General features: G+C 32.1%; 1 protein-coding gene across 1 annotated transcript; it reads left to right on the forward strand.

The window, feature by feature from the left end:
- The first annotated feature begins 2,818 nt into the window (after positions 1 to 2,818).
- Positions 2,819 to 4,121, forward strand: LOC110023400 (protein RTF2 homolog). The gene has a single exon (XM_020722807.1). It carries the CDS (start codon positions 2,864 to 2,866, stop codon positions 3,899 to 3,901), a length of 1,038 nt encoding a protein of 345 aa, XP_020578466.1. The 5' UTR covers positions 2,819 to 2,863; the 3' UTR covers positions 3,902 to 4,121.
- The last annotated feature ends 7,873 nt before the right edge of the window (positions 4,122 to 11,994 follow it).

The following is an 11,994-nucleotide window of genomic DNA, read 5'->3' on the forward strand; positions in this document are numbered from 1 at the left end:
CTAATTCGGGAGGTATCGGGAGGGAGTACAGTCGGGTCCCACGTGATAAAAAAATTTTAAAATTTCAAGGAACCCTCGAATGTTACCATAATACAACCATACTAATACTTCACTAAATAAAAACATAATAAAGCAACAATAAAATCACGATAACACCGCAGAGTACTAAAAAAATTACCGCGGAGCTAATCACATTAATGTCACCACAATAAAACTTGAATAATACCATAATATAACCATAATAATACATCACCTCGGTGTTAATAAACAGATAAGTTAATAATACGACAACCACTCCGCAATAAAACAATAATACTACATAACAAAAAATAGATCAATAATACTCGAATAATTCACTAATAATACCACAATATTACAGCAAGTCGAATAAAAATAACGATACATATAACAATAACCACCGTTTAATACATAGTATGCGACAAAGGGGAGGTCAGGCTGTTGGCCTGTAGATTCAGCTCCAACTCTATTTGTTAAATTTGTGGGCAATGAGATCAGAGTTATTTAATTACTCATTGAGGGCTTGGTCAGGATCAGTGAAGAAGCTGAAAATTGCAATATACCTAATATTCATTTTAGTTTTAAAATTTCAAGGAACCCTCGAATGTTACCATAATACAACCATACTAATACTTCACTAAATAAAAACATAATAAAGCAACAATAAAATCACGATAACACCGCAGAGTACTAAAAAAATTACCGCGGAGCTAATCACATTAATGTCACCACAATAAAACTTGAATAATACCATAATATAACCATAATAATACATCACCTCGGTGTTAATAAACAGATAAGTTAATAATACGACAACCACTCCGCAATAAAACAATAATACTACATAACAAAAAATAGATCAATAATACTCGAATAATTCACTAATAATACCACAATATTACAGCAAGTCGAATAAAAATAACGATACATATAACAATAACCACCGTTTAATACATAGTATGCGACAAAGGGGAGGTCAGGCTGTTGGCCTGTAGATTCAGCTCCAACTCTATTTGTTAAATTTGTGGGCAATGAGATCAGAGTTATTTAATTACTCATTGAGGGCTTGGTCAGGATCAGTGAAGAAGCTGAAAATTGCAATATACCTAATATTCATTTTAGTTGAAGGTAGAGTTTCCTGATTGCTCGGAGGCAATGAGATGGAGTTATTTAGTGATTCAGATAATCTTGATTGATAAGCAATCAAAAAATCACTCACATCTATGATCAAAGGTTGATTGAGCAGAAGTTTCAGGCTGTTCGCAGATCTAAAATTGATCGAGTTATATAATCTGATGATAATGCTGATGATGTGATTTGTATCAAGTAAATCAGGTAATGAGTTTACTAAATTGTGGGAATAGAATAAAATTTTATTGCAAGTTATGTTGTTCTGCACTTCTTAAGTCTCATGTGACTGGTGTCCCAACTGGTTCACCTGACGGAACACCATTCACATCAGACTTAAGAAGTCCAGAACATCAAAACTTACAATTACATTTTATTCTGTTTCCACAATTTAGCAAACTCATTACAACTTACTAGATACAAATCATATCTTCAGCATTGGCATCAAATTATATAACTCGATCAACTTTAGATGTGTGAACCGCCTGAAACTTTTTCTCAATCAACATTTGATCATTGATGCGAATAATTTTTCGACTGCTTATCAATCAAGATTATCTGAATCACTAAATTTCCATCTCATTGCCTCTGAGAAATCAGGAAACTCTCCCTCAACTAAAATGAATATTACATATATTACAATTTTCAACTTCTTCATGATGCCGACCAAGCTCTCAATTAGTCAATAAATCTCTCTCATTGCTCACAAATTTGTGTCAAATGGTTCAAAAAACAGTACTTGGCTTGTTCGCCTATCTTCCTCCTTTCATGCATGCAATGATTTAAGTTATAGAAACACAAATAAGAAGACAATAGTAAAACAAATGTGTCTATTAAAACAGCAGACAATAACATCATAATCACACAACAATAAAATCATAAAGCCGTAGCAAAAAAACTCTCTTCAACAGTACAATAACACAACAATAAAATCATAATAATACCACAATAACCCTACAATAACACCAATATCCCTCATTAACAAAAATAACACGAGAATACTGCCAAGATAATATCGCGGTAACACTATAAACCATTACCCCGGCCTAAATGCAAGCATAACATAAACAGTTACAACGACAACAACTTCGAATAAAATGAAAACCACTAAAGTAAAACTCCGATAAACCCAGAGAAACAAATTTTTAAACACAAGCAATGATATGCCATAACTATACATCGGATAAAAAACTAAAGTAATACTATTAAATCAACTAATTAAAACTCTGATAGACCCAGACAAATGCCAGAAGTATCCATAAAATAAAAAAGAAAACTCGCACAAACCCTGGAACCCAAACCATAACAATTTCTTTAAGATAAAAAAAACATTCTCCACGAAGCTAAACTCACTTGGATCTGAAAGTCCTTCTCACTGTCTTCGTCGAAAACATTCTGAACGAAGCTAAACTGGCTCGGATCTGGAAGTGGTTGTCATTCTCTTCGTCGGCAGACTAATCCATTTCGGCAGCTCCAAACACTAAAGTGCCAAAGTAAAGTGGAGTAAAACTGGAAAAGGGTCTTATGCTTAAATTTTTCGGAAAAAGTTGGTTTGGACCGGATCGGGCGTTAAAAAATAGAATTTTTAACATAAATAATAATAGTGGGAATGAATTACACGTGGGAACTTTTTATTGGCTACCTTTTACAAGTAATAAAAATTCGATCTCGTCGACTCTCCGTTCCTTCGTTCTCGTTGCTTGGAGCAACCCTAGTAATGGCTTCTTCCAAAAAAATGCTCCAGATTTTCGTTGCTTCCCCTGACCTCGGCCTCCCTTCCCGATCCCTAACCCTATCACCCTATCTCACCCTCCACAGCTTAAAGCTCTCTCTATTCCCCTCCCAAAACCTAACACAAACCCTAAACTGCCTCTACTTTTCCCTCAATGGCAAACCCCTCCTTGACTCCTCCACGCTTTCTTCCGCTGACGTTAAACCATCCTCCCTCCTCACCCTACGCCTCCGATTCTCTGGTGGCGGAGGAGATGGCGGCGCTACCGGCGCCGAATCCCGCGATTGTTACCTCAACATGTACGCTGTCAAAAAGCCCGACAAGGTTGACCCGAACGAGACCCGACTTTCGCGCTGGACTACTTGCGCTTTCTCCTCCGAGCCGCTCGCCCCTCCTTGCGTGATCGATCGCATCGGTAATATCTTCAACAAGGAGTCACTCGTAGAAGCTCTCATCCACAAGCGGCTTCCCAAGGAGTTCAGCCACATAAGACGGTTGAAAGATATGATTCCTGTCCATCTTTCACCGATTCCTGATGCTGGTAGACAGGAGATGAGGTTCCAGTGCCCAATTTCTGGGCTTGAATTCAATGGAAAGTATGGATTTGTTGCTATTAAGGGATGCGGGCATGTTTTAAGTGGAAAGGCTCTAAAGGAGGTGAAAACGTCAGCTTGCTTGGTTTGCCATAAGGAGTTCTCCGAGTTGGATAAGATTGTGATTAATGGTACTTTGGAGGAGGTGGCTTTGTTGAGGGAGAGGATGGAGGAGGAGAGGGGAAGGTCGAGGGAGAAGATGGAGAAGAATGTTGGGTGTAGTTTGAGTGGTGCAAAACATGGCGTTGGTGAGACAGCTGGGAGCTTGGAGTGTGTTGGGAAGGATAGGAGTGCGAAGAGGTTTAAGGCAGTGGATATTGCTCCTGTCAATGCCACCAAGGAGGTTTATGCTTCTATCTTTACTTCTTCTAAGAAAACAGAGTTTAAAGAGACTTATTCTTGCCGATCGCTGCCACTTGGTAGGAATTGAGGAGGTGGAAGGTCTCTCACTCTCCTGGTTATGTAGTTGGTAAGAGTTCAATTAGATTTGTTAACAGTGTCACCGCAGTGTGTTTGGATGGGCTGTGCTAAACTTTTTCATTTTAAAATGTATGAAGGTACTCAATAATTTAATGTAATTCTTTGGGTTTATATTCATGGAGAACATACTATCAAGTTATTTTGAATTGGTTTCCATGCCTTTTCCTTTACATTTCACTCTTAAACGAGTGTCATTAGTTTTTTGAACATTTTTTGCCTGTATATTTTTGGTATTATGGAGCGGGACATGAGTTTGTGATGAAATGTGGAAACAAATCTTGGAGAGTAATTAAAACTCTTGCCTTTATTTTGACATTTATACCACCCAAAATTTTCATATCACATAAAAAATACCATCATTTTAACTTATGAGAATTGAAATGCACCTTTCCATGCATAGGTAATGTGGCATGTATGTAAATCATCCTATACTTTATTCACGCAATGAAACCAGCTTTAGTGCCAGTTTTGTTAACAAGGGAGTGGACAAAAAATAAGCTTTCACCAGCTGTTAAAGTTTTAAGTTTTTTTTTCTTCACATTTTAAAAAAGAATTCTAAGCTTGTGTTAGTCAGCATTATTCACATCATCCTTCCTTTCTCACAGGTTTCTTTTTTTTTTTTGTTTTTTTACATGCATTCCGATCAATTTTACCAGAACCTTACTTTAGTTTCATTGAATTTATCCTGATATCGGTTTAAAAAAACATTTTTTTATGTTTGCACTGAGATTTAATGTACTGGTAAAAATGACTCATTTCGGTGCTTTTAGTAACTAGAGATTCTATATTTTTTTGAGCTGGTTCGAACTCGTAAAATTAAGCTCGAGCTCAAACTCAATTTTAATCAAGCCCAAGCTCAACCCATGGTGGCTCTAGCTCGAATTGACTTGACTCGACTCATCTACACCCCTATGGCCATGCCTATAAGCTTTCTTTCTCCATTTGAATTTAAATTGCTGGGAAGAATGTTTTAGGTCATGCCCTTTTTATCACCATCAATCATGATTGGTCTTGTACTGTGCATGCTAAGTTATAGCCTTTGATGCGAAGATTTAGAGTTCATGCTTGGTTGAATTTTTGACATAAAAGTTATGTCAAAATTGATGAATGAATCTAATTTGATGTTTTGTAGGTGTTTGAGCATTTTTTAGAATAGATTGTACTGAGAAGTGGAGAAAGATTTGCTAGAACATGAGTAGTAAGAGGCATGCCAAAACCTAATTGTGATGAAAAATAGTCAAAGGTTTTAGAATGTAATTTGGAAATTGATGCGGCTTAACTCAAATGTAGTGAAGTTTGTATGGTTTGACTCTGTTTAAAAATAAGGTAATATTTTCAAAATGGAATCTAGTATGTATGAGTTGAAATAGTATAGAATTGGTGACACATTGATAAGAGGAGGAATAAATATTGAATTATTGCAAGAATGCAAATAGAGAGTTGAAAATTTTTAGGCATATGGGATTGGTGCAAGTAATTACATGTTAGGGTAGCAATATGCATGTAGAAGTGTGAATTAGTTAAGAGAGTTTAAAGTTTATATTCTTAAAATAAACAAGTGGAGTGATATGATTCTTCATTTAAAGTAAATATTTGTTTGTACATTATAGGTAGTCTTTATGCTCTAGTTGTGAATGCTAATTTTGAAAGATATTTGTGTGCTGTTACAAGTATGCATTAGAGAAATAAAAAGAAGATTCCTTTTTGTGGAAAGTTAAAAAGGAAATTTGATTGTGGGAGTATTCATATTTGATTTTATAATAGCATGTGATATAGCAGTAAAAAAAAATGTTGCTTCAAAGTGTAGTTGCTAACGTACAACTGAATTATTATTTAAGGAAAAAAAAAAGATTTTCTTTAGTAAAAATCATATGGTGACTCTAAAAATAAGCTTAATTTTACACAATATGGTCTAGTTGAATTAGGTTGTGGGAGTATTCTTTATGCTCTAGTTGAATTAGATTTTGAATGGGTCTGATATTACGAGTATGCATTAGAGAAACAAAAAGAAGATTCCTTTTTGTAGAAAGTGAAAAGGAAATTAGGTTGTGGGAGTATTCATATTGGTTTTTGATTTGAGATTGATATGTAATGAACAATACCATCTTTGATTTTGTAATAGCATATGGTATAGCAGCAAAAAATTTCTTTAAAAAAGAAGTTACTTTTTACAAAATGTAGTTGCTAAAGTACAAATTGATAATTATTTAAGAAAAAAATAAGATTTAATTTAGTAAAAATTGTATGGTGGCTCTAAAAATATGCTTATTTACACAATAAGGAGCTATTGTTGTGGATATATTATCTTAGAGGTAACAAAAGGGTTAATTGTGGTATGATTGGATGGTTGAATTAAAAAGGTGATAGTGGTTAATTGTTTTAAGTTTGCTTTTTAAAAAGAGATAAATTGAATTTTTAATGTGGGATAAAATGCTAGCTGTATCAAAAAAATTTAGAAAATTATGATTTGTCTTTTTAAGGGAGTCTATAATAGTTGTTCCACAAGGAACTTGGTTATATAGCGAGGTGCTAAGAATTCTGATTATCATTATTATTAGATTTATATTAACTATTTGAGGTCAGCTTTATGAATTCATATTTTCTTAGCTATTCTTGTTGGATTTCTTCGTAGATTTTTTTGAATAACTTTTATCTTTGCACTTTAGGGTAAACTTGTCCCCTTTCTAATCCCCTGATACTAATTTCATCTATCTTGAGCATATATTATACTCATTGTTGTGCACATCAAAGTCATGTATGTTCTTAATTGCTTTATCTTCAGTAGGTGTCACTCAAATTATCTCTTTATTGTAATTATTCCTAGCTCTTCTATGCAGTCATCTTAACATTTTCATTTCTACAAAGCTAAACTTAGATGTTCTTGCCTCTATTCAGATCCATACAACTACTGTCAACTTAATTACACTTTTATAATTTCTTTTATCTTTTAGTGTTATTGTTGTCTCTTTTCACACAATCTCGAGACTCATATATTTTAGGTGGGGAAATTTACGTACGTACTGCACAATTCTTATGAATTTACATATCTAACACTTTATATTTACATTTATAACAATTTGGTGATATAAACCTATACATGAAAAGGTGCATTTGACTTTTAAAAGGTTATTAAAAGTATTTTTGAGGTGGTGATAAAGATTTGAGTATTATGAATGTAATTATTAAAGTATAGGTGTTAGACATGTGAATACATAAGAATTTTGTGATATGCATGTAAATACCCCTTTTGTCATCTGGCTTTAACTTTAGAAGATTGTATGTATAATTGATTCAAAATGTTAGCCATCACATCTGCATGTCACAATATCATTTTTTAATATTAAATGATAATAATTAATATCTCACCTACTAAAGTTGTATATATTATATTCATTCTTTGTTCAACTAATTCTAAGTCATTTATTTTCTAAACATTTTCATTGTTTGTCTAACTATTTATTTTCTTTAGTGATATCTCCTTAGTTGGAACTACACCATTTGCAAAAAATATGCACTGGGATAGCTCGTTTTTAGTCTGTTATAAGCATCTCCATAACCAATACAAAAAGTTATGGATGTAATTTTTAACTTTTCAATGAGCATGATTAGTTTTTTGAGGATTTTTTGCCGGTATGTTTTTGTGCAAAAAAATGAGTTTGTGATGAAATTGTGGGAAAAAAAACTTGGAGGATAATTAAAAGTCTTGCCTTTATTTTGGTAAACGGAGGGCATTGATATATTGAGTTATTGCTAATGGTCCTTAGGTATGCTTACTTTTGAGTTGATAACTTTACTATTGGGAATGCAGACACCCTTTTATTGTTTCAAATTTCTGATAAAAGTTTTAGTTTTTAGGAAGATTGTTAGTGGATACTGCTATAGTTCTTTTTTTCCGCCCTTTCTTTCTGTGTTTGATTGCGAAGTCATAAAATTAGTTCTTAAGCTGGGAAGTTTATTTCATAGGAAAGATTGACTTGATAAATGGATTGATCCCTTTTGTCAATTTGATTGTATTGTAGTTGCAAAGCTATAACTTTGGATGTGAATATTTAGAGTTCATGTTTGATTGACTGTCCAACATAAAGCTTGTGTCAAAATTCATGAATGAATACAATTTGATGTTTTGTAAGTGTTCGAGCATTTTTTAGGTTGGATTGTGCTGAGTAGAGAAGGATTTGCTAGAACATGAGTAGTAACAGGCATGCCAAAACCTAATTGTGATGAAAAATATTCAATGGCTTTAAGATCTTTATTTGGAAATTGATGTGACTTAACTCAGTTGCAGTAAAGTTTGTATGGTTTGACTAAGGGTCCGTTTGGGGCAGCAGTGTGACACCACACCGCAGTTTTGCCCTTTTAGATAAACTGTGTTTTGGTAGTTTTTTTCAAAAAGCAGCCCTTGAAATCAGTTTTTTCCCACAAGTCGTGGCTAGGTGCAGTTTTGGCATCTGACTTTTTCAAAAAAAAAAAAAAAAAAAAAAAATGTAATTGCCACCACAGTTTTTGCAACATCAAATTATTCTTCAGCAGTTTCATAGTTGCATCTTAATAAGTTGCAGTTGCCCCCAAACAAACCCAAATTTTTAAAGTGAGATAATATTTTTAAAATGGAATATAGTATGAATGAATGAAAATGTTAAGAGAATTAGTGGCACATTAATAAGAAGAAGAATAAATATTGCATTATTGCAAGAATGCAAATGGAAATGTGAAAATTTTGAAGGCATTTAGGATCGAGCTAAGTTAGTGCAACGCAACGGTAGGGTAATAACATCCATGTAACTTTAGGTTTAACTTGCCCTCATTCTAATCTCCTAATACTTATTTCATCCTCCTTTTTAATGAGCATATATATTATACTCTTTGTTGAACATATCCAAATCATGTCTTCATCTTTAGTAAATGCAACTCCGATTATGTCTGGATTGTTATATTTCTTAGTTCTTCTATGCAACATTCTGAACATTTTCGTTTATACAAAGCTAGACTTACACATAAGAATGTGCATTTGACTTTTAAATGATTGGTAAAAGTGGCATTTTTTTTTTATGTCATGTTAAACATTTGACTGTTGTGAATCTAAATATTAAAGTTTAGATTTTAGATATTTAAATACATAAGAATTGTGTGGCATGCATGTAAATATTCCTTTTGGTTATGCACGTAATGTTGATCTCTAATATACATATACTGCAATTGAAAATCTTTAGAAAATGATTTATAATTTTTGGTCTTGTTTATGTGCATAACATAAGATCTTTCCTACTAGTTATGCCACCATGCAGTTTGCAAATTAGTTTGTAGGTTGGATTCATTCGTTAAATAAGTAAGGTGATTATATATATATTTGATTGATATGTGTTTAGCTTTTTTTGGCTCGATTAAATAAAATAATTAAATGATGGTTATTATAATTTGTTTGTATTAATTGTTTATGTTGTATTTTAAAAATATTAATTTTTATTACTTTTAAATTATTCAAGTTAAATTCATGAACAAATGAAATTGAATCAAGTTGAATATGAATATGTTACTCATGAGAGGACAATTTCGAACACATGAATATTTTGAATTATAAAAAAAAAATTCAAATAAGAGGAATATAAATTTGGCTCGTTCAAATTACCCTTGTTCACGCCCTTCATAGGGAAGGTGAGCCCGAAAGATAATATGAGTAATTTAAATTTGAGACCTCACTATGAGAGATTGCACCTGAATCACTATGTAGTGTATAAATATATGTTTTGTTTCAAGCGATAGAAAAACAATATAAATAGAGGTTCGAGGTAACGACCTGACACAATAATGTGATTAAGACAACCGACTCTTAGGGGTTTCACAATAAAAGCATGCCTGCGTTCTCAAATGGCAATGAAACCATCAAATTGACAACGAGCTAGTCGATGGAATCACATGAGCGACAATCACCAGCTAGCATTAAGCGAAAAAGGGAGAAAGAAAGGGAATTCAGGTTCCCCTTCCTCCTTATATTTATATTTTTCCTTGATTTATAAGCCCCGCAGTGTCATTTTATAATAGTATAAAAAGTTATATAAAGCTACATAATGCTAAGTCATATCCATCAATTTTATGTGATTTCCAACTGTTGTCAGTAGCTTTACGTCATGTTCAATAGTTTTACGTCATATTTATTTAAGTCCTGTAATGTAGTTGAAATGTTAGTTTGACAGTTTGACAATTTGACGGTTAGACAGTTTGTACGTTCACCAATTTGGCAATTCACCAGTTCGACTGTCTGATCATTCAACAATTTAACCATTTTGGTAGCTAGACAATTTGATATGTACTCCACCTTAATATTTCAATTAATTCAACAATTAAATAGGTGGACAATTCGACAGTTGGACAATTCGACAGCAAGGAAACTTGACAAATGAGTAATTAGGTAGTTTGACAATTTGATAGCTAAGCAGCTCAACAGCTGGGTAATTAGGCCGGCCAGTAATCAACAATTTAATATGTGAGTAGTTTCTGTTGTTGAGTAATTTAAGCAGTTGGGCAACTCAAAAAGTCTTTTTAGGTGTATACAAAATTAAATTATTTTTTTTTTTTCATAACAAAAAATAGTACCTCAGAAAACTCAAGCTCATAACCACCAGCCACGCCAGATGGATCATGACAACTCAGCCCCATAAAACCACTTATATATTTTTAGCTGTAGTTGAAGGGATTTAATAGTCCCACATCGATTTCTGCTGCGAAGTAGCGATAGCTTTTACTATAAAATGCTTCGGAATGCGGCAGATCAGATCACGCAGCTGCGTAGTGGGCACAGAGCGAACTATTCTTTCGCCTTTTACTAAAGAATACCGTGTGCCCGTTACCTAAAGCAGCATACGCTTATTTTTGAGAAGGATTTTCTTAATTAGAAATTCTTATAAATCAAATTAAAACTTTTATAATGTTATTTATATATATATATATATGCAATTATTGTTGTGATCATATTGACAAATGCATAAAAAATTATATGGTTTTCATGTACATGTTTTTTTCCTAAACTATATGATATTATTTTAAAAATAAATTAATGAATGAATATTTATTATAATATTAATAATATATTAATTAATATAAAATTTTAAGATAGGTACCATTAGGTGTGTTCATATATTATTTTATGAAAATTAACTTTAAATTTATGCAAAGCTATAAGGAGTACTTTTTCCTACGTTTGAAAAAAATTTGTGTTTGAAATTGTTCATGAAGTCCCTGTTTGTGTTCGTTTCTTAACGAACGAGCCGAACACGAGCTGTTCGCGAAATCAACATTAATATATTAATAATATAATATATTATTATTATATTATTATTATTAATAATTTATTATATATTATAATTAATAAAATTTAATTTTTTAAAATATCTTAAATTTTTATATATAATTACTTTAAATTATTTTATATTTCGAACAATAACGATTCAAACACGAACGCATCACTGTTCGTGTAGCTAACCGCACGAAAAAAATTTGTTCACATTTGTCTCGTTTACTTATCGAACCAATCGAATACAAACTCATTGATGAATTGAACACAAACTGTTCGCGAACAACAAGCTTTTTTGACAGCTCTAGCCACTGGGTTAAAGGGTGTGTATTATTTGATCAAAAATATAATCGAATCGATCAAATTTGATTGATTTAATTCGATTTCAATATTGAATTTAATTTTTTATATTTTGTTTTGATTTTCAATTTAAGTTCAATTTTTTTTTAATTGAGCAAAACCGAAATTTAATTAAATTTTTTTAATATATTTTAATTTAATTAAAAAAATGAATTTTTATAACCGATAATATTTAATTGAAATGAAATTGATATCATGTATATGTAATTCTTAATTTTTATTCTTAGTTAGATTCCAATTTCAAATGATCATTACAATTTGGCCAAAGATATATATATATATATATATATAAAGTCAGATTTATTAAATTTTAATTTATATTTATTTTTCTTAATATTTCACTGAATTTAAGTTAAACTCATGACTAAAATCAAACACCGCTTAAATCTCTTTTG

Source organism: Phalaenopsis equestris, unplaced genomic scaffold (genome assembly GCF_001263595.1).
Source record: "Phalaenopsis equestris unplaced genomic scaffold, ASM126359v1 Scaffold000224, whole genome shotgun sequence".
NCBI classification, from domain to species: Eukaryota; Viridiplantae; Streptophyta; class Magnoliopsida; order Asparagales; family Orchidaceae; genus Phalaenopsis; species Phalaenopsis equestris.